Source organism: Neopelma chrysocephalum, unplaced genomic scaffold (genome assembly GCF_003984885.1).
Source record: "Neopelma chrysocephalum unplaced genomic scaffold, ASM398488v2 Primary Assembly neopelma1_42, whole genome shotgun sequence".
Lineage (NCBI taxonomy): Eukaryota > Metazoa > Chordata > Aves > Passeriformes > Pipridae > Neopelma > Neopelma chrysocephalum.
In genome coordinates, this window is record NW_020897700.1 from 1,944,760 (window position 1) to 1,969,908 (window position 25,149).

Genomic DNA, 25,149 nt, shown 5'->3' on the forward strand with positions numbered 1-25,149 from the left:
TTCCAAGTGGTTTTCCTTGATGCATATCCACTGGAGGGAATTATAATCTTCTTAAGTTCTTAGAAAAAGTAAATACAGACAGCATGTTCTCAATTGTGTTAGCAAAAACTTTCAGCATACCAATTAATTTTATCCCCCCAAATTAGAAAGACAAACATCCACAGTGAAATGAACATGTGAGGACCACTCTTGAGCTCTGCAACACTCCAACTTCCCTCCTCAAAGGAACCATGCTATTACATGAGAACCAGCTATCATCAAGTTTTGGTTCACTTAGACCAGCGAAACAGAATTAGTTTAATATTCCAACTTTACCTTAACTAACACCACAGAAGAATTAAACAACTTTTCTTTTGAAATGAAGTTCAGCAACAGTTTTGTACAACATCCCAAAGCAACACACCGCTGCTCTGCTCCAAGGAAACCACTTTCAGAGAAGTCAGCACAGGCTTTAACCAAATCAATTTCGGAATATAAATAAGGAGCCATTCACAGCAGCAGTTTGCCCAGGGAAGCCAGTTGTCTACTGACAACCACCATCAAGTACCGCTAAGGACTTCTACAAACCACAGATAAAGGAAGTTTTTAACACAGAGAGCATCGTTCTCATCTTTAAATATGTGACTTACTAAACCTGCAGCACAATTTTTACCGAGGGGTTTGTTTCCTTCCTTCAGTAGTGTCACAAGATAAGAATCAGTGTGTGGTTTCGCAGCACTTGGTCAACAATCTTCCACAGAGATTTTGAAGTATTCAGCACATATCCTCAGCATGACAGTAACAACACAGAAGCAAAGCGACTAAAACACCCTACTGAGGAAACAACACATTGAGAAAATACTTAAGAAACTACAGATAATTTCTCTCTTTACCCAACGCTCAATCACCAAATCACCTTCTTTATCACAGTAATCTATATGCTTCATATCTCTTGTTCCTGCCAAGAAGTGGGCTCTTCACCTAATGCCTCAGTAACATATAAACACCTTGCTCTTTCAAGTCTGCATTTACAGGAAAGTGGCTAACCATCCAAGTCTTTCTCACTCCAAGAAGACTGCGCCTGGGAGATAGGCAGTGCACAAAGGACTAAAGAAGAACTTGCTTTCTGGTTTAGTATATTTCTTTCCTAACGTTGATTTTAGATTTGTAGTTCTGAAGGAAGTCTAGGTTACATTCTTGCTACCTCATCTCCAGATTTTCTTACTATTCCTTAAAACTGTATCAGTAAACTCCTTTTGTAACTCACTCGGTACGAGTGGCCACCAAAATATTTGGGGTTTTGTTGAGTTTTGGGGTTTTTTTTTTATATTTTCCATCTGATTCCTTAGGATGTTTGACCTGGAGCTACCCTGATTGCCAGCCCAGTTGCTCACTGAGCAACAAAAACTATCACATTACCAAAATACTAGAAACATACACATGGAAGCGGAGAGGGGAAAACTAATTAAGCCCCTCTAATAGTTATAGCCACGTTAGTACGTCCATGTGACGCTTCAAAAATTGTAAAAGCCAACCTTCGTCCTAACAGCACCTCAGAGCGACTCCTTCAGCGAGGCACTACACACCAAGCGCAGGGCGCACATACACGTCTCCTACTTTGCCGCTCCGAAATCCCAAGTTTCACCCAAAGGCGAGGGAGCGGGACAGCTGCGCGGCGGGCGGGAGAGGCGGCCGGGGGCGTCGCTGTCCGCCCGCACCGCCCTTCCCACCCGGAGCCGGGGCACACGTTTCTCCGCCGGAGCCCCCCGGCACCCGCCGGCGGGGCGGGGCCGGGAACAAAGCCCGGCTCCGTGCCACCCTCCCCGCTCCGTCCCGCCATTCCCGGCCGGCCTGGCCCGTTCCCAGCGCTGCCATCCCCCGCGGCGGTGGCTGCCCCGGCGGCTGCGCGTCCCCGCTGCCGCGGGGGGCGGCCGGGGCCGGGCGGGCGGGTGCGGACGAGGGGCGGGGCGGGACGATCCCGGCGGCGGCCGCCGCTTTCCGCTCGGCCCGCGGGGCCGTGCGAGCGCCGCGCCCATCCCGAGAGCTCCGGGGGCCGCCGGCTGAGAAGGCTGGGCACACACGGGCGGGGCCGCAGCCAGGGAGAAAGAGGCGGAAGAGGGCGGGAGAAGACGGGGCGCGGGCCGCGGAGGGGCTGGGGGAGCCTTCGTGTCCCCGGGGCAACAGGGCCGGAGCCCAGCGGGGGGGGCGGCCGCCAGGTGCCGACCGCACGCAGCACCGCCGGCCCCTCCTCCCCTCCGTCCTGCGCGTCCCTCCGCGGTGGCGGCGGGCAGGGCCGCCCGGCCACACGCTGCCCTCCCTTCCTTCCCCTCCCTCCCTCCCGTCCCCGCCGTAAACAAAGCGGCGCGGGCCGGGACCGAGCCAGCGCCTGAAGCCGCACAGGACAACCCGCGGGCTCCGTCCCCGTCCGGGCAGAGCACCCCCCTCCTTCCCCCGATCAGCCACGACCGGGTCCCGGGTCTGCCGCCTCACCTCTCCCGCCGGTGGAAGCTGCCGCAGCCCGGGCGCCACCCCTCCTCCCCAGCGCGGCTGCGTCTCCCCCCCGCCTTCAGAGCGACCCTGCTGGGAGCCGGTGAGCGACTCGCACCGCCGGCATCCCCCGCCGGCTTTATCCCTCCGCCGCCGCTCCCCTACGGCTCCTCGACGTCCCGGCGCGGCGCTCCCGCCCCCCCCGCCGCCCCATTGGCACGCGCCGCCCCGCCTGAGCTCGCGCTCACTGGGGCAGGCGCGCGGCACTCACGCGGCACCGCCCCCGCGCACCCGCCCCGTTGGCTCCCGAGAGCCCGGCCCGCCCCCGGCACCGCCCCCACCCTGCGTCCCGGCCAATCGCCAGCCCGTGAGGGGCGAGCCGAGACTCCGATTGGCCGCGCTCGCCCGCTTCCCGTAGCCGCCATAGGCCGAGGCAGCGGCCGGTCCCGCCCTCCGGGAGCGCCCCGGGGCACCGCCCCCCCCGGGTCGCCCCGCCGGCTCCGGCACCGCGACCTCGCTCTTCCCGGGCAGCGCCCCGGCCCCTCGCTGCGTGCCGCCCGGCTTGCCTGGCAGGAGCGCGGCCCAAAGAAGCCTCTGCGCCCCCGGCGAGAGCAGGACCGACCGCTGCCGTTAAGAAGGCCGGTATCATCAAGGTAGCCGGGAATAAAACCGCCTTCCGGGCACGCAGCAGCAGCAGCAGCGTGGCTGGGGAACATCAAGGAACTTTCCTGGCTACTGAGGCGATGAGGCCCCGCAGGGGTCCCGCCGCGCCGTGCCCGTGCCGTCAGGGCGCTCCTTTCTCCCGTAGGAAGCGGTCGGAAAATCCGCCCTTCCCCCAAGCGAAAAAGGGCAAATACTTGTGTCTCGGCCAGCTCCACAAATGCTCAGATACCGCCTTTTTGCCAGGAATTATTCGCGTTGTTCTACCAATGCGAGCCGCCAGGCTCCCCCGCAGGAGCAGCCTGGCTCCCGGGAAGCCTGCGGGGCAGGGAAGGGAAAGCTGTCGCTGCCCCTGAACAGCACATAAAACACTTGGGCTGCTCTGGCCATTGGAACTTCACTTTGATTACACGCATTTCCCCCAGGCGCCAAGCTGCAAGGTTTATCGCAATGCAAGTGACGCTGGCAGCAAGGCAAAGTAATAAGATAATTCACAACATCACCCTCAGAAAATTCAGCTGGCACTGGGTGGGGTGGGCCAGTATTTCACTAATACAACAGGTCTGGTGGCTGGATGTAACAATGTATTTCTAAACAATCCAAAGATTTGGGAGACAATGTTAATAGAAACAGTACCAACATTAACATTTTAAGTAGTTAAAAAGTAACTATATTTTCTGTTGAATGCCTCAAAGCTTCCAGGCTTGAAAAGAAAAAAAAGGGGAGGAAGAAGGAAAAATAAATACATGTCGAGCATGATAAAATAACACAAGATCTGCAGAACAGCAGTAGAAGGACTCCTAAGTCACCATTTTCCCACTGTTAAACGTAACCCTGTCATGCAAGTACCGTATTATAATAAGCATATCCAACAAAACCAGAATTGAGTGAAAAGTATGCTTTTTACAAACAACAAATGCACCAGCACAACAGTTGGTGTAGTTTCTGGTAGGAGAAGTTCAAAGTTCTGCTACACACTTTGTACAATTCTAGGTTTTTTGGAGTAAAAAGTCCCTTCGTGCTAAACTACTTATGTCCATGGGCTGCACATCCTTAAGGCAGATATGTACATCAACTTGCAGAAACCACTAGGAAAAGAAAGCAGGAGAGGAAAAAAATAACGATATACTGGTAGCTGAGAAGAGGTTAACTCTTTCCTGTAGATTTAAGAATTTTGTGGAGTATTTTTTATTGTATTTTAACAATTGTACCACAGTCTAAATGATGGGTGATAGAGCACCTAACAAGAAAAACAGGATTCGTTGCTACTGGCCTCGTGCATCATTTCAGATTACATCACAAGTTGGTATTGATTTTGAAGTTATCCCGAGTTAGGAGCTCAGCCTGATCTTCCCAATAAATGCACATACATCCATGGAATAAAGAGGAGCAGCAGAACCTCACCACCAATGAAAATCATACCACTGGTATTTAACCCTGAGCACCTGAACTTTACAGGATGTACAATGACGCTACTTTCAAAACACAAATTCTCCTGTTACCTCCCTGCTTTACAAAATAGCCCTAAGGACTGGTTAAAATGTAAAGTACCTCACAAAATACATTACAGTACCAGTTAATAGCAATTATTATCTATGTGGGTAAAGTCCTTACTAATTGAGGCTTTGACTATCAGCTCCACAAAGACACCCACTCTTGGTTCTTGCTGATGTGCCATAATGCTTCAGGCAAATAACTGATTCTTTGTTTGCCACCAGTTATAGTAGTTACAACAATGCTCTTTTTTTGGTATGAGACGCTGTTATTTTCTCGTTAGGGAGAGAGTGATTTTTCCAACACAGTCCTGTTGCCTCTTGGCAGCCACTGAAGAACCAGAACCTCAGCTGTTACATTTCACTGTATTGTCCAGAGCACCAAGCAAAAAACAACAGCAACAAAAAAACAAAACAAACAAAAAAACCCAAAACAAAACAAAAAACGACAACAAAAAACCACCCTAAAAAAGGCAAAACCCCCCAACCAACCAAACAAAAAAATCACCATTCCAGCTACGTGCTTGAGTACATAAACTTGCAGTGCTCGTTCTGTGACTTTCCTTACCGGATCAGCTTTTACCCCTACTCTTTTACACATCTACGTGTTTAAGTTATGTCTTATACATTATCGTAAAACTAAACTAATTTGTTAGGCCACTTCTTTAAGTGGATTTATAGAAAGCCTTACACTGTTAACAAGGGCAGAATAAAAATTATCAGAAAGATAAGCTTTTAAACCACTTGACAGACTGCATATAACTCACCTTACTTATTCTTTGAGCTCTGGCTTCAAGAGTTCTGAGTATTCACCAGTTACTTTGTTTTGCAAAGTACTGCAATTAGAAAACATGTGACTTTCACACCTTTCAACTTCTCGTTAACATAAGTAATCAGTTCGTTTTAAAAGAATCTTATCGTTTGAAAGTTTTCCTTTTTCCTTCTTTGAGGCATCTCCTTCACAAGAAATAACTTCCAATTTCTAAATATTAACTATAAAGTTTCTGTATTACAGTATTTTGAATCTCAAATATAGTTTTCATTCTTAGATGATAGTCATAAAAGATAAAACGTTTCAAAACATAGATAAGTTTTAATACTTCTAAAAATAATTTTGACTCCTAAAGCAGTCCAAAAATACACGACTTCATGCTTTCAACAAATTATCTATCAGTTTTGTAAATCTAGCCTTAAACCCTGCCAGAGAGCAACACTTTATGTTTATTCAGAAGGACCTGGTGATACCATGACCGATTTTAAACTAAAGTTCTCATAGTTGCATGAAAGATGGCATCAGTATAAAGGAAGTCATAGAAGTAGACCAGATGTCAGAAACTGCGTCCTTGTTAACATTTCTTTCTATGTATGAACTTCAAAAAAGAGCTTGAATACAAAGTGCTAAGGATGTGGATATGCTCTATGCTGCATATGGCCCTACAGCTGCAGTTCTAAGAGAACAAATGGATGTGTGTGGCCAGGTGAAACCTTTAAGTATCTCACAAACAGGCTGTACTAGGTAAGAATTTTGAAAGGATGGTAAACTGACCGGTTTGCTGTATGATTGTAATTATTTTTTTTCCCATTAGAAGTCTAAGGGACTTGAAGACAGTGAAGTGACAAAATTGAATGGATAACTATTAATTTTACAATGGAGAAGCAAAACAGCAGCTCGTTATTTTCTTCAGTGAAGGAGACTGCCATTTCCTCCCCATTGAAGCTCCACCTTTAGAGGATGTGCAGTTCCTAAACATGCCCTACCCCACAAAAGTGCAGGCTTTAAAAACCCATTGTACTCTTTGCCTAGAATGTACTGAAACATAAGAGAAAAGGCATGAAATAAATTGCCTTAATAAGTGTGCTTATAGTCCCATAAATAAAACAGTAATGAGCCGATGAGGCCAAAATCTTTTGCCTTCCAATTATTTATGTGCATAATGGATGGTCATGTACTGGACAGTGCTTCATTGGTATGGGCCCAGGTGACAGGCAGAGATAAAGACTGCCTGATAACACCTATTACTTCCAATCTCATGCAAATTAGAAATGTATTTATGGTGTGATTAGAGCTATGAATTAAGAACCCCACTATCCACAGTTTCTGCTTCTATCTACCCAGCTTATTTCAAGAATCCAGCCTCAGAAACCAATAACCTCTACAGCTTTCATTAGTCCATCTGACCTAGGTTCTTCACATGTTCACAGTGTTACTTTTATAGTTGCATTCTCTACTAATTCCAGACACCTTTAATCTCGAAAACCTTCTCTCTCCTGTTTTCAGGCATGGGCCCTTTTTTGTACAGCTATCAGAAAGCATCAAATTAAGCTTAATTCCAGGGTAAAGCTTGCTCTAGGAAAGGCTAAAAGGGAGTGGTGCATTCCATGAGCAAGTACGGGCAGATCAGGATGTGGTGAATTCAAGCCATAGTACTGCATGTTTACAAAAAAATGCCAACGCATACACTGCACTACCAAAACATATTTTTATTTTTTTCCTCAGCTTTTCCTGATTTCTATAAACGGCAAGCACCCGCTACAGCTACCATTTCCACAGCGTTGGCTAGAGGCAAGCACCTTCCTAGTCTCCCACTTCAATACAATCCTAACCACCAAATTTGTATCACCTTCGAGCTCTGAGTTGCCCACCATGGCCTTGTTTATTCCTGATTCAGATAAGCTCTTTTTATAGGCAAGAGACCCTTTCGTTTTAGGAAATTCTGGCCACGCATCTTTAGCAACCGGTTAACAAACCTGAGGGCAACATACCTATTCGAGCAATGCACGAGCAGACAAAAGACTCCACTACCCTCTATCAAGACCAATGAGCCTGTCGCCAAGTCGAGCAGTGCCATGCCCGTGTTATCCCTGTGCTAAAACAACCGAGCCGGGAAGGGTCGCCCTCACCGGGACTCACCGCTCTGCGCATGCGCAGTGCGCCCCAGCGGCGCCGCGCGCAGTTCCGGGTCAGGGCGGCCATGGAGGCCGGGCAGGGCCCGGGGCCCGGCGGTGACGCGGCCCAGGTAACCGCGCTGCTCGGCCGCGCTGTGCTGGGGACACCTCTCCGGGCTGGCGGTGTTCCTGCTGGGGTAACGTGGGGGGCTCGGGGCCAGGCTCGGAGCCGGGGCTGGATAGCGGGGATTCCTGTCAGCCGCTCGGCCGCCCCTGCCCTGAGCTCCCCGCAGGCACGGTGCCCTTGAAGCCTCGGGGGCCGGGCGGGGGGTCCTGGCAGGAGGTGAGGAGGTGTTCGTGTCTGAATATGAGCCAGCAGTGTGCCCAGGTGGCCATGAAGGCCAGTGGCATCCTGGTTTGTGTCAGGAATAGTGCGGCTAGCAGGAGCAGGGCAGTGACCATCCCCGTGTACTCGGTTCTGGTGAGGCCGCACCTGGCGTGCTGTGTCCAGTTCTTAGCCCCTCACTTTAAGAAGGACATCGAGGTGGTGCAGCATGTCGGGAGAGGGGCAATGAAGCTGGTGAAGGGTCTGGAGCACAACTCCTGTGAGAAGCGGCTGAGCGAGCTGGGGTTGTTTAGGCTGGAGAAGAGGAGGCTCAGGGGAGATCTTATCACTCTACAACAAAGGAGGTTGTAGCAAAGTGGGGCTTGGCCCCTTCTCCCAGGCAGCTAGTGACAGGACAAGAGGAAATGGCATCAAGCTGTGTCAGGAGAAGTTTAGGTTGGACATCAAGAAGAATTTCTTCACAGAAAGGGTGTTTAGACATTGGAATAGGCTGCCCAGGGAGGTGGTGGAGTCACCGTCCCTGGAGGTGTTTAAGGAAGGACTGGACATGGCACTTGGTGCCATGGTGGAATTGACACGCTAGTGTTCAGTCATAGGTTGAACGCAGGGATCTCAGAGGTCTTTTCCCATCTAATTGACCTGTGATTCTGTGTTCCCCCGGTGCCGTTGGCCTTCTCACAGTTCTCCCGGCTAGCTGGTGGTCTGGAAGCATGGTTGGCTGCACGGCTCTCACGGTGGGAGAGGGTCACACACCTCCAGCACAAACCTTTCACACACTGGGGAAACAGCTGGTCGGCTCTCACTGAATACATATGTGGGAACCAACAACATGCGTTATGTCATTGAAACCCTGAGAAGTACTTAAAGAAGGCACTTCCTGACCTGTCAGATTTCATCTGTTTGGAAGGCTGGTTGCAGGTACCAACGCAGGCTTTTCTGGAGAAAAAGGAGTGAGCTGAGTTGGGATCTGACTATGCACAAAGTATTTTCTGCTCTCTCATATGGTTTGTAGAAGTGCTGATTTTTTTAATTATATATTTCATGTGACATTTATGGACAAAAGCCACCAGTTTCTTAGGTATAGAAAGTGGGTGAAACTACAGAAACTACAAGGTGTGAAAATGAGACATTAAGTTTTTTTGATTGAAAAATCCCCCCAAACCTTTCCTTTACTCATTCTTTTCTAATTTATTTCTTTAATGAAAGAGGGAAGTACCTAAGCCTTATGTGCCGACAGAGGAGGAAAGAAGACTCCTCAAGGAATGTGCTGAAGAAAGTGCCCGGTATAGAGGTAAGTTCAGTTTTTTGGTAAACTTGTTTGCATTTCTTCTACCCTTTCCTCTTGCTGTTATCTGAGGCATTAAGGAAGGCCTGGGTCAATATATCACAATGGTCCATTAACAAGCTTCATATGGTCTAAAATTGCATCCCAGTAAATGCTGATCCATGTAGTGTTTACCTTTATTAAGAGTTTGCAGGCCAGAGTTTTGTGAAAGATGCAACATAATTTCTAAGTTTTATTCTTGACAACAAGATCTCTTCATATTTGAAGTTAAAGTGCTTATTGAAAGTCTGAAAATAGATCTAATTAATGAATCTCTTGTTTATTTATGTTTCTGATTTTTTTTGTTATTTCTGCATTTTTATTTTCAATTTTTATTGTTATTTTTAGCATGCAAGAATAAAACAGTTTAACTTCTAACCATTGCTTTCCATCTTTATGAAGAGTTGTGAAGAGAACAATAAGTAGTCACTCAGCTCAACTTTTGGAGAAAATTTCTATGTCTCTGAAAAGCCGACATTTGGGCATAATTTTGTTGTCTGTGGCATACTTGGTTTTTGTACACTTGGTCACACGGTTTGAACAAGCCTTCTGATGTGATTGTTACCTGCTGGTTTATTGACACTAGTAGACTACTCCTGATAGATGGCTTGACAGAAACCAGGACAGATGAAGAATTTAGCAGCTGATTTGCTAAATTTAGCACACTAGGGCTCTGATTTCTCCTGGAAGTCAGTACTTTCAGAGGCAGTTCCTAAGGCACTGTGATTTTGAATTAATGAATCAGATATATGCTTTGTCCTTCTCCATTGTTTTGGCATTCTCCTCTTCCACTTTTGTACAAATACTTGGAAACCTTCAGCATGTTTGCTAAAACGTAGCCATTTTCTGTATATTTTTGTAAGTGAAAAGAGCCACGTCCGTTAGTGGTATGATCACGATTGGTTATGGCTTATTGATAGTCTTTCTTCTGGAAGACAAAGAGGGGAGAGAGCCGTTTGCTGTTCCTGAGGTGTTCAGCTGCTTGGCAATGTAACTCATTGCCCTGTGGGTCTTTGCACAGTCACTGGGAAACAACATGAAGGTCCTGTTGAGAAGCCTTAACTTAGTTTCTTGAGTCGTTTCTCTTTAGGGAGTTACAACAGTAGCTGAGAATTTTTGAAGGGGCTGGGAGGGAGGGAGTGTGTACTGTGCTGTTATCTCACTGGGCTAGCCTGAAGCCCATCACTATTTTGTAGGTCTCCTGTCTTTGTTTCCGTAGATTGTTGTATTGACTATATTAAATACCTATTGCTTGAACTTCCCTTTGCAAGAGGTATGAGCTGTCTATGTGACTGCCTTGAAATCCTCACTTTGTACTGTATCAGTTTTTGTTATTCACTGATGTTACTATAAATTTGTGTGTTTTCAGTTTGTTTATTCAAATTTCAAGCTGTAGCAAATTTTTACCCATTCTTACAAACCCTCTGTGTTTTGGCATAGTTTCTATTGGCAGATTCTGTTGGCAGTAATTTCATAATCCAGTCTAATATATATATATATATAATATATATATGTAGTAATGCTATTCTGAAGTAACTAAATTTTAATCACATTATCATATGATATAAATTCTAACACTTTTGAAAATTCACACTACAATCTACAACTTTATCCTTTGCACTTTTAATCTCACTAACAAAATCAAATCATATTGATACAACTTCTTCTGCATAAAACCATTTTGATTAGGGTACACTATATTCCTGTCCTTATTTGCTATTTTCTGCCTTCCATTATTTTCCCTAGGCTTATTTTGTTCCTGAAGCAGAAAATTACTCTTTGTCCATAGCAGGAAAAAGCATTGATATTTTTTGATTTATAAAGCTTGTTCTGTTGGGTTTTTTCCTTACAGTTGAGTAATTATTTGTATTTATTTTTATGTATAATAAATTTTCATTTAGCTATTATTCTTTTAATTTTCAGTTACCATTTCAGGTCACTTATATGCTCACATACTAGTGGCTGTTTCCAAGTGTTTAACCTGTCTTTGGTGTCCAGAATGTTTGTGTTGGGCCTATAAATCATTTCAGACTTCTAAGAGTTAGGCTGAAGTCCTCCGTAATAAATTCTTTTGAATGTATTTTTCTTAACATACCCTTCCTCCCCTTGTTTGTTTTTTAATTTTACAGTTCAGCTTCAGATCTGTACTGTCATTCTATATCTCAGAAAATCTAGAACCCTAAATTTTGGAAAAATCTAGGTCTGGAATCTCTAAAAGCATGAGATTTTTAATCTCTAATAGATTGGAAGATTTTATTCTCTGTTTTGAAGTGTTGCTCTAATCTCGCCTTGAGCCAAAGAGCCAATACTTTTTCTTAAAAGTGACATCCAGTCACATTTACCCTGAAATGCTGGTTGGACTCCTTACCTAGTTTAGACTTTCAGAATTTGTGAGAGAATAAACTGTTTATTTGCAAAGTATATTTTAATACTGTGACAAATATCATTTATCTTCAGGTATGAACTTAATTAGCAAATCGTGTGCATCAAAACACTATAAACATCTAGTGCTGTTGCCAAAATTTCTCTCCTAGGTAACTTCTACAGCCTTTTTGTAACTTCTGCATTTTCAGACTTGCGTAAAATTAAATTTCATTATGGCATATCTAAATCTTTTATGTAGTTAAGTTTAGTCTTCTGTCATGTTTGTTATTTTGTTGTTCCTGTATCTTGTGTAGGGGTAGTGATCTTTATGAATAGTTGCAAAGTTAATTTTCACAATATTATAATTATCATTGCTTGAAATAAGCATTCCTTTTGTTTCTTGCGATCTGCAAATGCTTCTTGCTACCTAAAGTCTTTCACTATGATAAAATTGACATGAACTGTTAAGCTGATTGTGATAGGCAGTGATGGTCTTCAATGTTTGTTGTCTTCTCTGCATTCCTGGCCCTAACCTCGAGTCCCCGAGTTGTATAGTTCGACCCATAAGCTACAGAAAAAGCTGCCCTGTTTGCTAGTGAATAAAACATGTTACTTAATTTTAATCAATTTGATTTATAGCTCTATAAGAGTTAAACTTTTTTCAAAGTTCTTATGTTAAAACAATGTCAAGACTTTCGGTTATCAAAAATTTTTAGGGGCACTGGCCTCTATGCCTTCTGTCCTGAAGAACTGTGTATGCCTCTCTAAAGTTCTGCATGTTGATGCTGTAGTAGTTGTAGCTAGACCTGGAGTCTTGTCTGTAGAGCTTTATCCCATCTGACATTGGCTTTTATATTTTAGGAAGTATGAAGTCTAATGCTGACAGGATGATTCATTAACCAGTACCACATAATTTGTAGTAGGTTTTAAAAACTGGAGTTGAAAATGTTTGATAATTTATATACAATTTGTTAATTATATATATATCCTTATATTCTTATACAAATGAGCTTAGTAAGTAAGGCATAGCAATTGTCATTTTATTGTGTATTTTGTTAAATGTGACTGAAAATACTGAAAATCATATTTTAAGCAACTTCTTTTCTTCTTCACAGCTTTTCCTTTGGCTGCAGTAAGCATGCTTGGTACTAGTTTCTTAATTAGAAAAGGTAAAGTGTAAAAATACTTTGGTTTTGTTTGGATTTGCTCAGGTGAAATATATTTTTGCTGTTAGTGAAGTTACTATGATAATATAATGTCTAATCTACTTGCAACTAAAATAAGTTCAGACTGTGCAGCTAAATGATTTGAAGTTCCTCAAACTAAAGAAGGAGCTGAACTTAAAAATGAAGATCATGTGCATTTTGTGCTGTGTGACAAATGCAATATCTCACTGATTACGAAACAATATGTTCTACAGTGTGTAATAACACTATGATTAAATATGATTAAAGGGATAATTCTTAGATTTGTTAATTTTATGGGGAATTTGGATGTTAGGGGGTTTTTATTTTTCTTTAAGTGTAAAAGAGTAACCTGCTACCTACAAACATAGCTACAGAGTAACCTACACACATAACTACAGTTGAAGTTTTTCAGCTTAATTCTTAATTCTGATTGCTAATTACTTTCATTCTCATTTTCAGGTGTTCTAAGAGATAGCTCAAGATTTGGCTCTTTTATGAAAGTTGCATGTAAGTAAAAGCTACATATAAATTCAGCTTGTATTCATGCCATGTATTCTGGAGTCTTACATAGGTGTAATTCCCATGAGACCAGCTGGCTTTTTACTGTGACTGCATTCTAGTAGAATCATAGAATATCTCAATTCGGTAGGGGCCCATAAGGACCATAGAGTCCCAACTCCTTGCTCCTCACAGGTCTACCTAAAACTAAACCATATGACTAAGAGTGTAGTCTAGATGCTCCTTGAACTCTCGACAGGCTTGGTGCTGTGACCACTTCCCTGGGGAGCCTGTTCCAGTGACTGACAACCCTCTCAGTGAAGAACCTTTTCCTAATGGCCAGTCCGAACTTCCCCTGATGCAGCCTCATACCTATCACTGGTCACCAGACAGAGATCAGCACCTCCCCCTCCACTGCCTATCTTGAGGAAGTTGTAGATGTAGACTGTGATGAGGTCACCCCTCGTTCTTCTCTTCTCCAAGCTGAACAAACCAAATGAACTCAACTGTTCCTTGTAAGTCTGGTCCTTGAGACCTTTCACCATCTTGGTCACCCTCCTCTGGACATCTGCCTGATGCCCCCCTGAACATGGTTGGCCCTCCTGACTGCCACGGCACTGCTGACTCACTCAACTTTCCCTCAACCCAAACACCCAGTATTCTTTCTGCAAGGCTGCTTTCCAGAAGTGGGCCCGTGGGAATCTCATGAGATTCAGCAAGTCCAAGTGCAAGGTAGTGCACCTGGGTCAGGGCAATCTCAGATGTGAGTACACACTGGGAGAAGAAGCCATTGAGAGCAGCCCTGCAGAGAAGGACTTGGGGGTTCTCACGTATGAAAATCTGGACGTAAACCAACAGTGTGTGCTCACAGCCCAGAAGGCCAATGGCATCGTAGGCTGCATCAAAAGAAGAGGGACCAGCAGGTGGAGGGAGGTGATTCTGCTCCTGTTCTGTGCTCTCCTAAGACCTGGAGTGCTGCATCCAGGTCTGAGGTCCTCAGCACAAGAAAGAGATTAACTTTTTAGAGTGGGTCCAGAGGAGGCCATGAAGATGACCAGAGGGCTGGAACAGCTATGAGGACAGGCTGAGAGAGCTGAGGAAAAGGGAAGGCTTCAAGGAGATCTCATTGAGGCCTTCCAGTACCAGGCTTATAAAAAAGAGGGACGGTGACATTTTACGTGGACAGACAGTGATAGGACAAGGGCCAGTGATTTTAAACTAAAAGGGGAGAGATTTAGATTAGATGTTAGGAAGAAATTCTTTACTGAGGGTAGTCAGGCACTGGACAGGTTGCTCAGAGAAGCTGTGGATGCTGCATCGCTGGAAGTGTTGAAGGCCAGGTTGGATGGGGCCCTGAGCAACCTGGTCTAGTGAAGGGCATCCCTGCTCGTGGCAGCAGGGTTGGAAGTGGATGATCTTTACGGTCCCTTTGCAACCCAAGCCATTTTATGATTCTGTGATTTATTCACCATCTTTGAATTTGTGCTGTACCTTTTGTACAACTTTTGTTTATAAGCTTTGTATAAAATTGTTTGATAAATGTAGTGTAATCATATAAGATAAAAACATTGTAAATAGATACTGTACAAGCTTACTTTAAATTACATTGCCAGAATACACCCACCCCTCCCTTCCTAATTTGAAGGACTTTTTTCTTGTATCTCACATGTCCCATTCCAGCTATTTTAAATACCTTTTTTTCCTGGACATTATGTATGTACAATTGTAGGAAAACAGCAATTTCATGTGAATGATTTTTGGATTAAGTATAATCAAAAATAAATTAATAAATTAACGTTTTCAATGTAATACAGGACAGTAAAACAGGAAGTTGCCATCTTGCCAATCTGCCCAGATATATAGCCAGTTTACTTCACTGGGAAGAGGGTAAAGCCCATGATTTGTGGTGAAGGAAGTTTTGTTTAAGCAGATAAATGAATGTGAGAGACTAGGACTCCCAGTTGTTTATGCTAAAGTCTGCTTACTTTCTCTGAACACCAAACAATGGTATAACACAAACATTTCTAATAAATAAAAGAGTTGCAACTTCCCTGATCACTCCTACACATTTCTTGTTAAGGGCCACAGTCCCCCTCTTTAACAGAACTAATTTTTTGAAATAGGGGAAAAAATAAGGTGCAGCTGGACTAGCCAGGATGTTCTGTCTATAGGAATTACTATACTTTCCTCAGTAGTCTTCTAGGCACTCTGCCAATTTACTGGAAGTTCTAATTAGTCATGGCTGATACACTACATTGACAACATCCCTTCAACATAGCACAGAGCTATTGGTCCTCTCTCTGTCTTTGACAAAAAAGGGGAAGATTCGTATGTACTTCATGTTAGTCTGCTATGGGACCTGGCCTGTTTTATCCGTCTCTAACCAGCTTCTCTAAGATCTTGTCACAGTGAATACAGAAGAAGCAGAGAACAACAATATCTAATTTACTGTGCTAACTTCAAAAATAGGATCATCTGACTGTTAGTTCTGTAATAAGAGAAACCAAATATTTTAGCCAATAATTACTTTGAGTGAAAGATCTTCCAGAGGGATGCTTCCACTTTTCTTGACTGGAAGGCCTCAAGAAAAGGAGACTTTCTCTTTGTAATTTATGCAAAAGATTAATCACCTTTTCTGCTTAGCTTTATATTGCTAAATATTTAGTTTAAATTCTTCTTAAGCTGATTTAGGGGTGTGTAATTTTTCCCTTTGCACATATTTGTAGTATTTGAGGTGTCTTTTTTTTGTTTACCTGCTAAACAGCTAAATCCTTGCATTTGTCATTTGTAAACTTCACTCATGGTTGTGGCTGTTTTTCTCTTTTCCCTTGGAAAAAGACTTTTAACCTCCTCTTGAAAATACAGACATTAGAACAGGAATCACAATTTCAGTACTAGTACAGCAGGCTAGGGTAAAATCCCCTTTTCTATTGATTCCCAGGTAATGTAATCTATAGTGTGAGAATCACAGATGATTAATGTTACTGGTAATTAACTTGACTTAAAGGTGATTGAGACTCTTTAGTCTTTATATGTAGGAAATACTCATTGCATATGAAAGAAGGTCTAGTCATTTTCTCCTACAAAGTCAACAAAAGTGTTAATTGCCATAGAATCCTTCATAGTCCATTTGACCCACTCATAAAACTTGAAGGAGCCAGCTGATGGAAATCATAAGTTTTAAGCCCAGAAATAATTATCTTGATAATTTAGTCTTATGTCTGTGCAGCAGATGGAGATAGCTCAAGCACTAAATTGAAACTGTTTGCCTGGTGATTGCAAGGGTTCAGCTGATTTAGTTGTTTGCCCTCTGGCAGCCAAACTGTAGAATCCTCTTCAGAAGATAGTGGGCCTAAATGCTAAGCTTATTTAGACCTCTGTTCATACTAGTGAAAGCCTTTGAAAGATCTGACTGTTCTACTGGATTAAATTAGCAGAATTTACTACCTTTATTTATTCCTAACTGTTTTATCATCTTTGATAGTTAATTGTGACTTCTGGATCTTAGAAAAAGTGATGCAATTATTTTTCTTTTTTTGTCACCTTTCGTCAAGTACTAGCTGAAATCATCTGATGTTCATGCCATGTCTAAATCATTGCTTTCTGTCTCTCTTCAGCTGTTGCATTTGGTTTTAGTACCCTTTGTCTGCAGAAGAAGCAGAGATGATTACTACGTGTTTTTGGTTCAGATCTAAACTGTTGGGTTTTTTTTCTTTCGTTCAAGATACTATATAATTTATTTGATATCATTATTTTTAAATTATGATGAATATTATGATATGGCATATAAATCCATCTTTTTTTCTTTTTAAAAAGTTGCTGGAATGTGTGGATACCTGGCTGGAAAGATATCCTACTTGCCAATCTGTAGTGAGAAATTTAAGAAACTGAAGGATTCTCCGATAGGAGATGTTCTACGACAAGCTCAGAGACATAGTTCACCTAAGTAAGAATTTAATTCTCTTTTAAATTTAAAACTTATTCTTGAATAGGGCATTTTAAACATTAATAGATCAAGACTAGATTTGCAGCTTTCAAAGACTTCTGGAGCTGCACCTTCCCTCATTCCCCATTATCCCAGATCTACTACTTTCAGGAAACTGTATCTGTATCAGTTGGCAAGCTATAAAACATGCATTTTGAGCTCTCTGCATACAACTAATCATTTTGAGGAGTAGAAAAATGAACATTTTACTTAGTGCACTATATTCCTTGTAAATTAAGAGTTTTTCCCATGGAATTTACTCACAGTAGTGTGACAGCATAAGTTGCCTCAGTTCAGAAGTAAACGAAGTTAACTAAAATGTTACATTCTGGCAGTTTTTCCCATAGTTCAGTTGGATTCAAGTAGGAAAAGGAGGGAAATGATTTCAGTGTTTATCAAAGGAAAGAACTCAGTAAACAATATCAGTGCAGGAAGAAGCATGCTGGTCAAACCTTCTGCTGTTTGTTTAAATCCTTTACATCTGTAACAGCATTATGCTGTACATATGAGAAACTCATCAGGTTCTTAAAACTATTTCCTGTTTTCTTCTAGAATGTTTTCTACCTCAACTGGTTTTTAATTGCAAGCTGCTTTCAGAATATCTCAATTAAACCCTTGATTCAAAACTGGGAGAATAGTGTTTGGATAGTGAGTAGTGGTCCTCCTATGTATGTGCTAAGATTTGTTAAATGTTTATAAAGGATTTGATTAAATTCTTAAAAACTTTATAAATTTAGATTTATAACGGTTTTTATTTTGTCTGCAAGGTTTACCTTTATTCTGAAATATTTATGGTTTTATGACCCCAAACATAATTTTAGGAATTGCCTCTTCATATGTTTACTGTATAGGATCAGCTGAATTGGAGCTGGGCTTGTTCCCTCACCCCCCTCCAGTTCCTAATATGAAATTGTCATGATTATTAACTGTGTTTACTCTATGTGAGAACTTGTTTAAGTGCCATCTGCTGCACCAATAAGTCCCTTCAACCTTTAATGGCCCATGCTATTTTATTTCCTAAGTAATAAATTCCTTTTTCTTGGTTGAATGATTAATTCAAATTCATGCCAATTGCATTATTATCCTTACATGCTACTCTTATAAGGTAGCAACAGAAATCATTACACTTTCATGGTTGTTATATATCTATTAATTAATGTATTTTGGTAATTTGATTTGCAGCTAAAAATTGGTAGGGAGTTAAAAGATTAGATAGTTTTTTAAAGCTGTCTTTTCATATATTTTAGAAACATAATTGAGGTAATAAAATGGCTTTACTCCTTATGGTTATTGTGAGAATAAAACAAACACTAATTGCAAATGCTTTTCATAGGAAGCTAAGCAGAAATTAAAAGATAAATAAATACTCCAGAGATGTTCTAGTGGCACCAAGTGGTGGCATTCTTGATAGAGGGATATGGTGCATACTGGTTGCAGGGCCATACCATGAGTATAGCGAATGCTTTAAAATATCTGCCACCAGTTTCCAGACTATTCTTTATATGATTTTACCTTTCTCTCCTAAGAAAAAATTCATTAGTGTTTCTGCAAAATTCAGCATCTTCATAAACTTTCATAATTTAATTTCCCCAAGATAGCTGTTCATTCTCCTTCCATTCGATACTGATCAATTACAGCAGCTTCTAGTGATGACGGGTTTTAAATTGCAAATTCTTCCTAAAAGGCCTTTAACTCTAGTTCATACTGGCACTAGTTACATGGGCACACCCTGTACTATTTGTGTCTGATAAGGGTTTTTTGTCTGAAGATTCCTTGGGGGAAGGGATTGTCATTTTAGTCTTGTAAAGTGCAACATGCTTCATCTCTTTTCTCTCCTGTTGTGGAGATTTTCAGGTATGAGTTAAGATTCTGTGAGGAAGGGAAGAGTGTTGGGGAAGGGACTATAGAGATCTTTGCAATGTAAAGGAAAACACCCAAAACATCCCAAACTTTTTTTAAGATGATGATTCAGTTGGAAACTAAACCATTTAAAATAAAAGAGTATTTTCTTGAACTGCATGTATTGTTACTCTTCTAGTTCTGTTTTTAACTTTAGTATTTTTGTATTTAATATTTAATTGTATTATTTTCCAGCCGTTCCAGTCGGAAATCTGAATTTTCAGACTTACCTTCTCAGTCATTTACTGAATCTTCTTCTCCAAGACCTGGATTTGCACCTTCTTCTAGCTATTCAGATGATTATAGCTCAACAGATAGAGGCCTCTCAAGTTATGAACCTATTCCATTCAGTGCTTCCCTGAATGAATCTTCACCTACAGGAATTACTGATTACACTGTTGAAGGTGAGTTTTGTGTTAATGTTTAGCAGTTTGTACTACAAAGATTCTTGCCTTTATTATAGGTACTGCTCTTACTAAACTATGTATTTTCATCCCATGCAAACATACATGGTACAATACAGTGGTTTTGAGTGAAAGATCCTAAAGTTACCAGAATTGTTTTTTACACAGAAGAGAACTGTAAGTATTATTTTGTGTAACTGTAAAATAAATTCAGGGTTTTTTTATGTTTTGTAGCTCTAATGGCAAGTAAAGATCTTGAATTAACTTACGAGGTGTAATCTGTTGTGGAACTAACCCTGCAAAAAACTCAGCCTGACTGGAAGTCCTTTTTGATTGAAAGAAGGGCGAATACACCATCCTTTCTCTGTACTGAATAAACCACAGCCTACCAATTCCTGTTGGCCCTTCTGAAGTGACTGCAGTTCCACCAGCTGTAGTGCTGTAACTGGATACTGTTGTAACTCTGTGACATTAAACTGTTTTTTTTTTTTATTTTTTATAACGTGATAACATTTAAGTCTCCTGGGAATTGAATGGATATTGTGTTCTATCTGGCAACAGTCTGATTTTCTCACAGAGAACTAAGATGGTTTTCAAGTACCATACTGTACAGCTGTTCCCTTCCTTCCAGTATGAACTGTGCTCAGCTGTTGCAGGGGAAATGCAGGATTCTGAATTCAGGTGTCTCTGGTACACAAAGGAGGATGTTACTGTCAAATGCAGACTTTTTTACTCTGGTTTGGATTTTGTCAACTCCTTTATGAAAAATGTTTTATTTCACAAAAAAAGCACCTTTGTGCCACTTGATTATAATTATATGAAAGTATCAGACGTAAATGTGTCAAGGAAATTTTAATTGCACTTCATAAAAAATATCAATATTTGGTAAAAACCTTAATTATGGAACCAAGATTCTGCATGATTAATGTAGATAAAAGGATAAAAAGTTTATCAGTTGACAGATGATGGTTACTAATTCTTTGAAAGCAGAATTTAAAGCCTTAATGCAAACCCTCAAGCTTCACCCAGATTTCTTTTCAGAAATCATATACATATCAAATTTCTGATTATCATAAATTTTACATAAAGTGACCTGAACTATTTTGTCTATCAACTACCACATGGATTGCAATTACCATGGAATTTCCATTGGATAAAATTAAGAAAATGAATTAACTGCCAGTCTTTCAAAGCAGTTTGACAAAATTAAAAGGATAAAAGGAGTGGATTAACTAAAGACCATATATGTTCTCTGTTGTATTTAGAATTGCAGCTTCTTTTAATTTGGGATTGAGCAGTAATGAACTGGCATTCTGAACACATTGTAGCCAAATTCTGGTGTGCTATGCCATATTTGGTATATTTATAAGTTTGTTTTCTTTTCAGAACCTGCTCCAATTCCAGAAGAAACTCGTAAGAAAAAAGGCATCACATACGAGGAATTAAGGAATAAACACAGAGAGACATATGACATAATGCTACCACCAAAGGGAGAAACTCCAAACAAGTTTTCACAGGAAAAACCAGCTAAGGAAGGTAATATACTGATTTACAGAAATACTTAGTAAAGTCAAATATTGGCCATAATGTTAAAAATGGTTGCAAACACAAGGCTTAATTCTGCATACAAGCAATTTATTTTTACAGTATCTTCAGGTATCTTATATGTGGTCTGTAGTTTCTTATTTCAAATTAATTATTTTTTTCAAAAATACTGAACATCCAATAGCAAATTATAATTCTTTTTCTCTAAATATATTGCCTGGTGCCAGTCTGAAAAGCTCATAGCTTTTGCTTGATTGAGTATATCAAGCAACCTCTTTTAACAAAGAATTCTCTGAGCTCAGAGTTATACTGAAAAGTTTTAGCTATGGGACGGGGGGTGTGTTTTAGATAGCATTGTTCTCTCAAAATAGAGCACATGGTTGATGGTTTTGAAGGGGAGGGTATTTATTTTTATTAATTGTTTCATGTGGAATTAGTGGATTTCTATAGAGGCATTGTTTGTAGAGGTTCATTTTCTACATTAAAACCCAAAGGAAGGAAACAGTATTTGGCAGCAATACTGGGATTTGTTTTCACAGTGAAAAAGAAAACTTTACAGAGCAAAATAAGAATGCAATGTCCTGAAGAATAAGATGCCATTCAGAGAACTTTTTGACTCAATCAATTTTTTGAAAAGGAGACACAAAAGCAATTCATAACTGCTTGCTCTAGAACTTTTTTATATTTAATGTGGCATCTGTGAAAACAATTTTAGCAAGAGGAATGTTTTCCCATTTAACACACTGCTGGACTAGTCACCTTGAATTGTTTGGGTTTGTATGCAGTGCACGGTCTTGGCAGCTATACTAAAACAAGACTTGTAGAAACAGCTGTCATCTCCTATTAGGCATAACAAATGATAGTAAGTACATGAGAGTGTATTAAAGCAAAAAGTTCTGAAGCAGTAATACTAAGGTTTGGAACAGTGTTGCTTAAGTGTCAGTCTATTTGATGTTGTGAATTACTTTCTCTAGATCATCTATCTTTAGACAGATCTGCAGTTTTGATAGAAAAATTATAAACAATTATTGTGTAATGATTTCAGTCTGTTATTTCAAGGATAAAAGGCTTTTTCTCTTATCATGGGACTATGCCAAATGAGACATGAAAAAATTACTGAAGCTGTGGTTTTATATTGCGTTTAAATTCCATCAGCTGACACTTTGTGCATTTACACACTGTTTCTTTTTCAAGATACTACTCCACAAATAGAAAGCCTAGAAATACCCCTTGAAAATGATACACAGAAATATTAAGCAGCATTCTGCAAACCTTGCCGTATTCCATGGCAAATGTTGTGGCTGTGAAATGAGAATGTAAATTTGTTATTTTATTTTTAGTTATTTGAGGTCTATAAAAGACCTCTATAAAATGTCGATCAAATAATGCATTCTGTCTGTTATATTTCTGTGTTCTGTTTGAAGGCTGTACTCAGGCTTTGAGAATAAAACCGCTCTGAGTAGTGCATGAGATTTGTAAATAAACTTTTAAAACTATCTCTTTGTATTTTTAGGGAAAAAGAGTAAGGAGGAAATACAGAAATTCAGAAATGCTTTACTTGTGCAAGTACATTTAAATCTACAGTTCAAACATTACACTCATATTGTGGGCTAAGATCCGATTTAGCTTCTTGTGTCACACTGGACATGTTACTTGCTGTGTGCCTGTTCATACTCTGAGTCACTACCCCTTGGCTCATCCTCTTATCTTTGGTCCCTAGCAAATAAGAGGCAGTGATTTCTGCCCTCCCTTGCAAGGACAGAAGGGAAACCAAACCATGTTTAAACCAGCTTTAAGCAATCCCTAACTTCCATCTGCCAGTGCCTTCTCCCTTCATTGTAGCTGTACAAATACGTGCATGTTCATAGTGATCTAGACTGTCCCATTTTCCAGGGAATGAGTGCAGCCTGTTCAGCTGCCATAGTTAATAGAAATGGAAATCAAATCATACTTACAGAGAGCTTCTCATTGTGCCTCACTGCAATATCAGTCACTCCAAAGAGATTTATCAGGGTATTATGATCAGTTTGCTGATAATTCAATGAGACAAGGATCAGGCATTCTGCTCTATTCCATGGGTTCTGCTGCAGATAGTTAGTAATAAACAGTAAGCTTAGTAATTAATTTGCAAGTAGATTTATAAAGGGTTGCCTGACTAGTGTCAGCATTCTTACTGGATCATATAGATCCATCCTTAACTTTTTCAGTGATGGCAGTCAATTACAGACTGCTTTGCAGATCACTTTCAAGAGAGCTTATTTTCACTTTCTGGTCAGTTATGGGTGACATATTTCTGGACAAAGCCGTTAGACCAGCACCCTGTTTTTTTACTGTCTGACTCACTCCTATGCTAAAGGAAGCTGCCAAATAATAACGGCTGAGTAGTTTCCTAGTAGGGATTACTGATTTCTTTTTTTTTTCTTTGAACATGTTTTTAACTATCCTGAATCCATCCAACTGTACATGTAACTAGATTATGTAGCCTCATTATTTATTGTAACATTCCTTGCCTGTTTCCTCCAATTGTCTTTGTTTCATCCACGTTACATTTGTTTAAAAGTAATTACAAATTCTATAGAGCAGGAATTAGCACAGTAGGCCTTCTGATTGAATATTAATTCATTAAGGAATAATGATTAACGAACTCCTCTCCCCATTTATTCAAAAGTAGCTTTAATTAGATGTATGTTACGCTGTGAGTGACACTCCCCCTATTCGCCACTTCAAATGATAGTGCTCTTCATCATACTTTTTGGCATTGTTTATATGATAAACTTTTGCAGTTAAACTGTCATATATAACTACTTTTTTTTTTCTTTTCTTTAGTTAAAGTAAATAAATACGGAGATACCTGGGATGAGTAAGAGTCAGATGAAGAAATGAAGAAAATTACCTCCTGTCTGCTAACTTGAACTTCATCTAGATTAGTCACAAGTATCACCACCTATGGTGTGCTCTGCCAGGCACAGCTATTAATAAGTGAGGAGAAAATCCTGACTTGCCAGAAGATTTTAAAAAAGTATTTATGCTTAATTTTTTTTTAATTTTGCATAAATGGCAAACGAGGCTATTGTGACATGTCATGACTACAAACCATTTCTGCTGTTGTTTAAGAATAAAAAGGGTAACTGAATGTATATGAATGTATAGCAAAAGGTAAAAATACATGTAAATAAATGCAATCACATGTATTGAGAAGGGAAGAATATCAGAGTCTTCTCAAATTTTCAAGACTTGCATTAAAAGTTACCTGTAGAACTCTCACTGTGTTTTGTGCGAAAGTGATATGCTGGAAACTTCAAATTGTTGTCATGCTTGGTTTGTCATGTCAGGAATAATACTGAAGTATTCAGGAGGAAAGGGCCGAGGAGCTCAGGCAGACACAGAAGTAACCGTACTTAATTTTTTCAAAACTGTTTCATGGTGCCAGATGTATTTTTAGACCGATGCAGTGACTTGCCCACAATGGGTTTCTACAGGCACTCAGTTCCAAAGAAAATGATTGAATGAAACTGCAGGTATTTAAACTAGCTACATTTAAGTGCAGAAGGCTGAACCTGACAAACTTTGGTAAAAGTTTGAACAATATTTTGACTTTTAATATCAGGCTCTATGTATTTAGCCTTATTTCTCAATTTGTGCATGTCATGACAAAACCCCCATGTTTGTGGAGAAAAGATCCAAATTAATGGAATATTGTGTTATAATGATCTGTAAGAAAAGAGCTACATTGGCAAAACTATGAAGAGTATTTCCTGCTGTTTGCATCACCTGCTCTGTCTTAACCAAAATGTTGCCCTCGCTTATGGATTCTCATATTCTCGCCTGTGCAGTTTCATCTCATAGCATTGTATTTATTTCAGGGTTTTCGCTATAAGGGAGCAAAAACCATGAAGTTGATAGCATAAAAGCATTCCTGACATCCTTGTTGGAGTTGAAAAATAACTTGCCTACCAAGTTGAAAATTCTCAGAGACTTTATTGATTGAGTGGACTTGCAGCAGATTATCATAAATGAGAAGATAATTGGGAGGGGGTACAGAGCAATCAGCTGAAGTGAGGAGGAAAATGGGGAGAAGGGAGGATGCTTAAA

The 25,149-nt window shown here is 40.8% G+C and overlaps 2 protein-coding genes and 1 long non-coding RNA gene across 3 annotated transcripts in view; 1 reads left to right on the forward strand and 2 right to left on the reverse strand.

The window, feature by feature from the left end:
• Positions 1–2,654, reverse strand: part of FRYL (FRY like transcription coactivator) — a 163,882-nt gene extending 161,228 nt beyond the window's left edge. The window contains exon 1 of the mRNA XM_027676348.1: positions 2,470–2,654. The gene's annotated coding sequence lies outside the window, so the exon portion shown is untranslated. The remainder of the gene's footprint in view (positions 1–2,469) is intronic.
• A 1,044-nt stretch (positions 2,655–3,698) lies between these two features.
• LOC113964316 lies at positions 3,699–7,616 on the reverse strand. The gene is made up of 3 exons (XR_003533158.1): positions 7,423–7,616; positions 5,387–5,455; positions 3,699–4,214 (listed from the first exon to the last, which is right to left on the reverse strand). It is a non-coding gene; the product is annotated as an uncharacterized LOC113964316 (long non-coding RNA).
• Positions 7,552–24,321, forward strand: OCIAD1 (OCIA domain containing 1). Its single transcript, XM_027676352.1, has 8 exons — positions 7,552–7,636; positions 9,058–9,142; positions 12,655–12,708; positions 13,186–13,233; positions 17,041–17,170; positions 19,304–19,512; positions 20,899–21,048; positions 23,884–24,321. The coding sequence occupies exons 1-8, from the start codon at positions 7,592–7,594 to the stop codon at positions 23,919–23,921; spliced, it is 759 nt and encodes a 252-aa protein (XP_027532153.1). The 5' UTR covers positions 7,552–7,591; the 3' UTR covers positions 23,922–24,321.
• Positions 24,322–25,149: the final 828 nt, after the last annotated feature.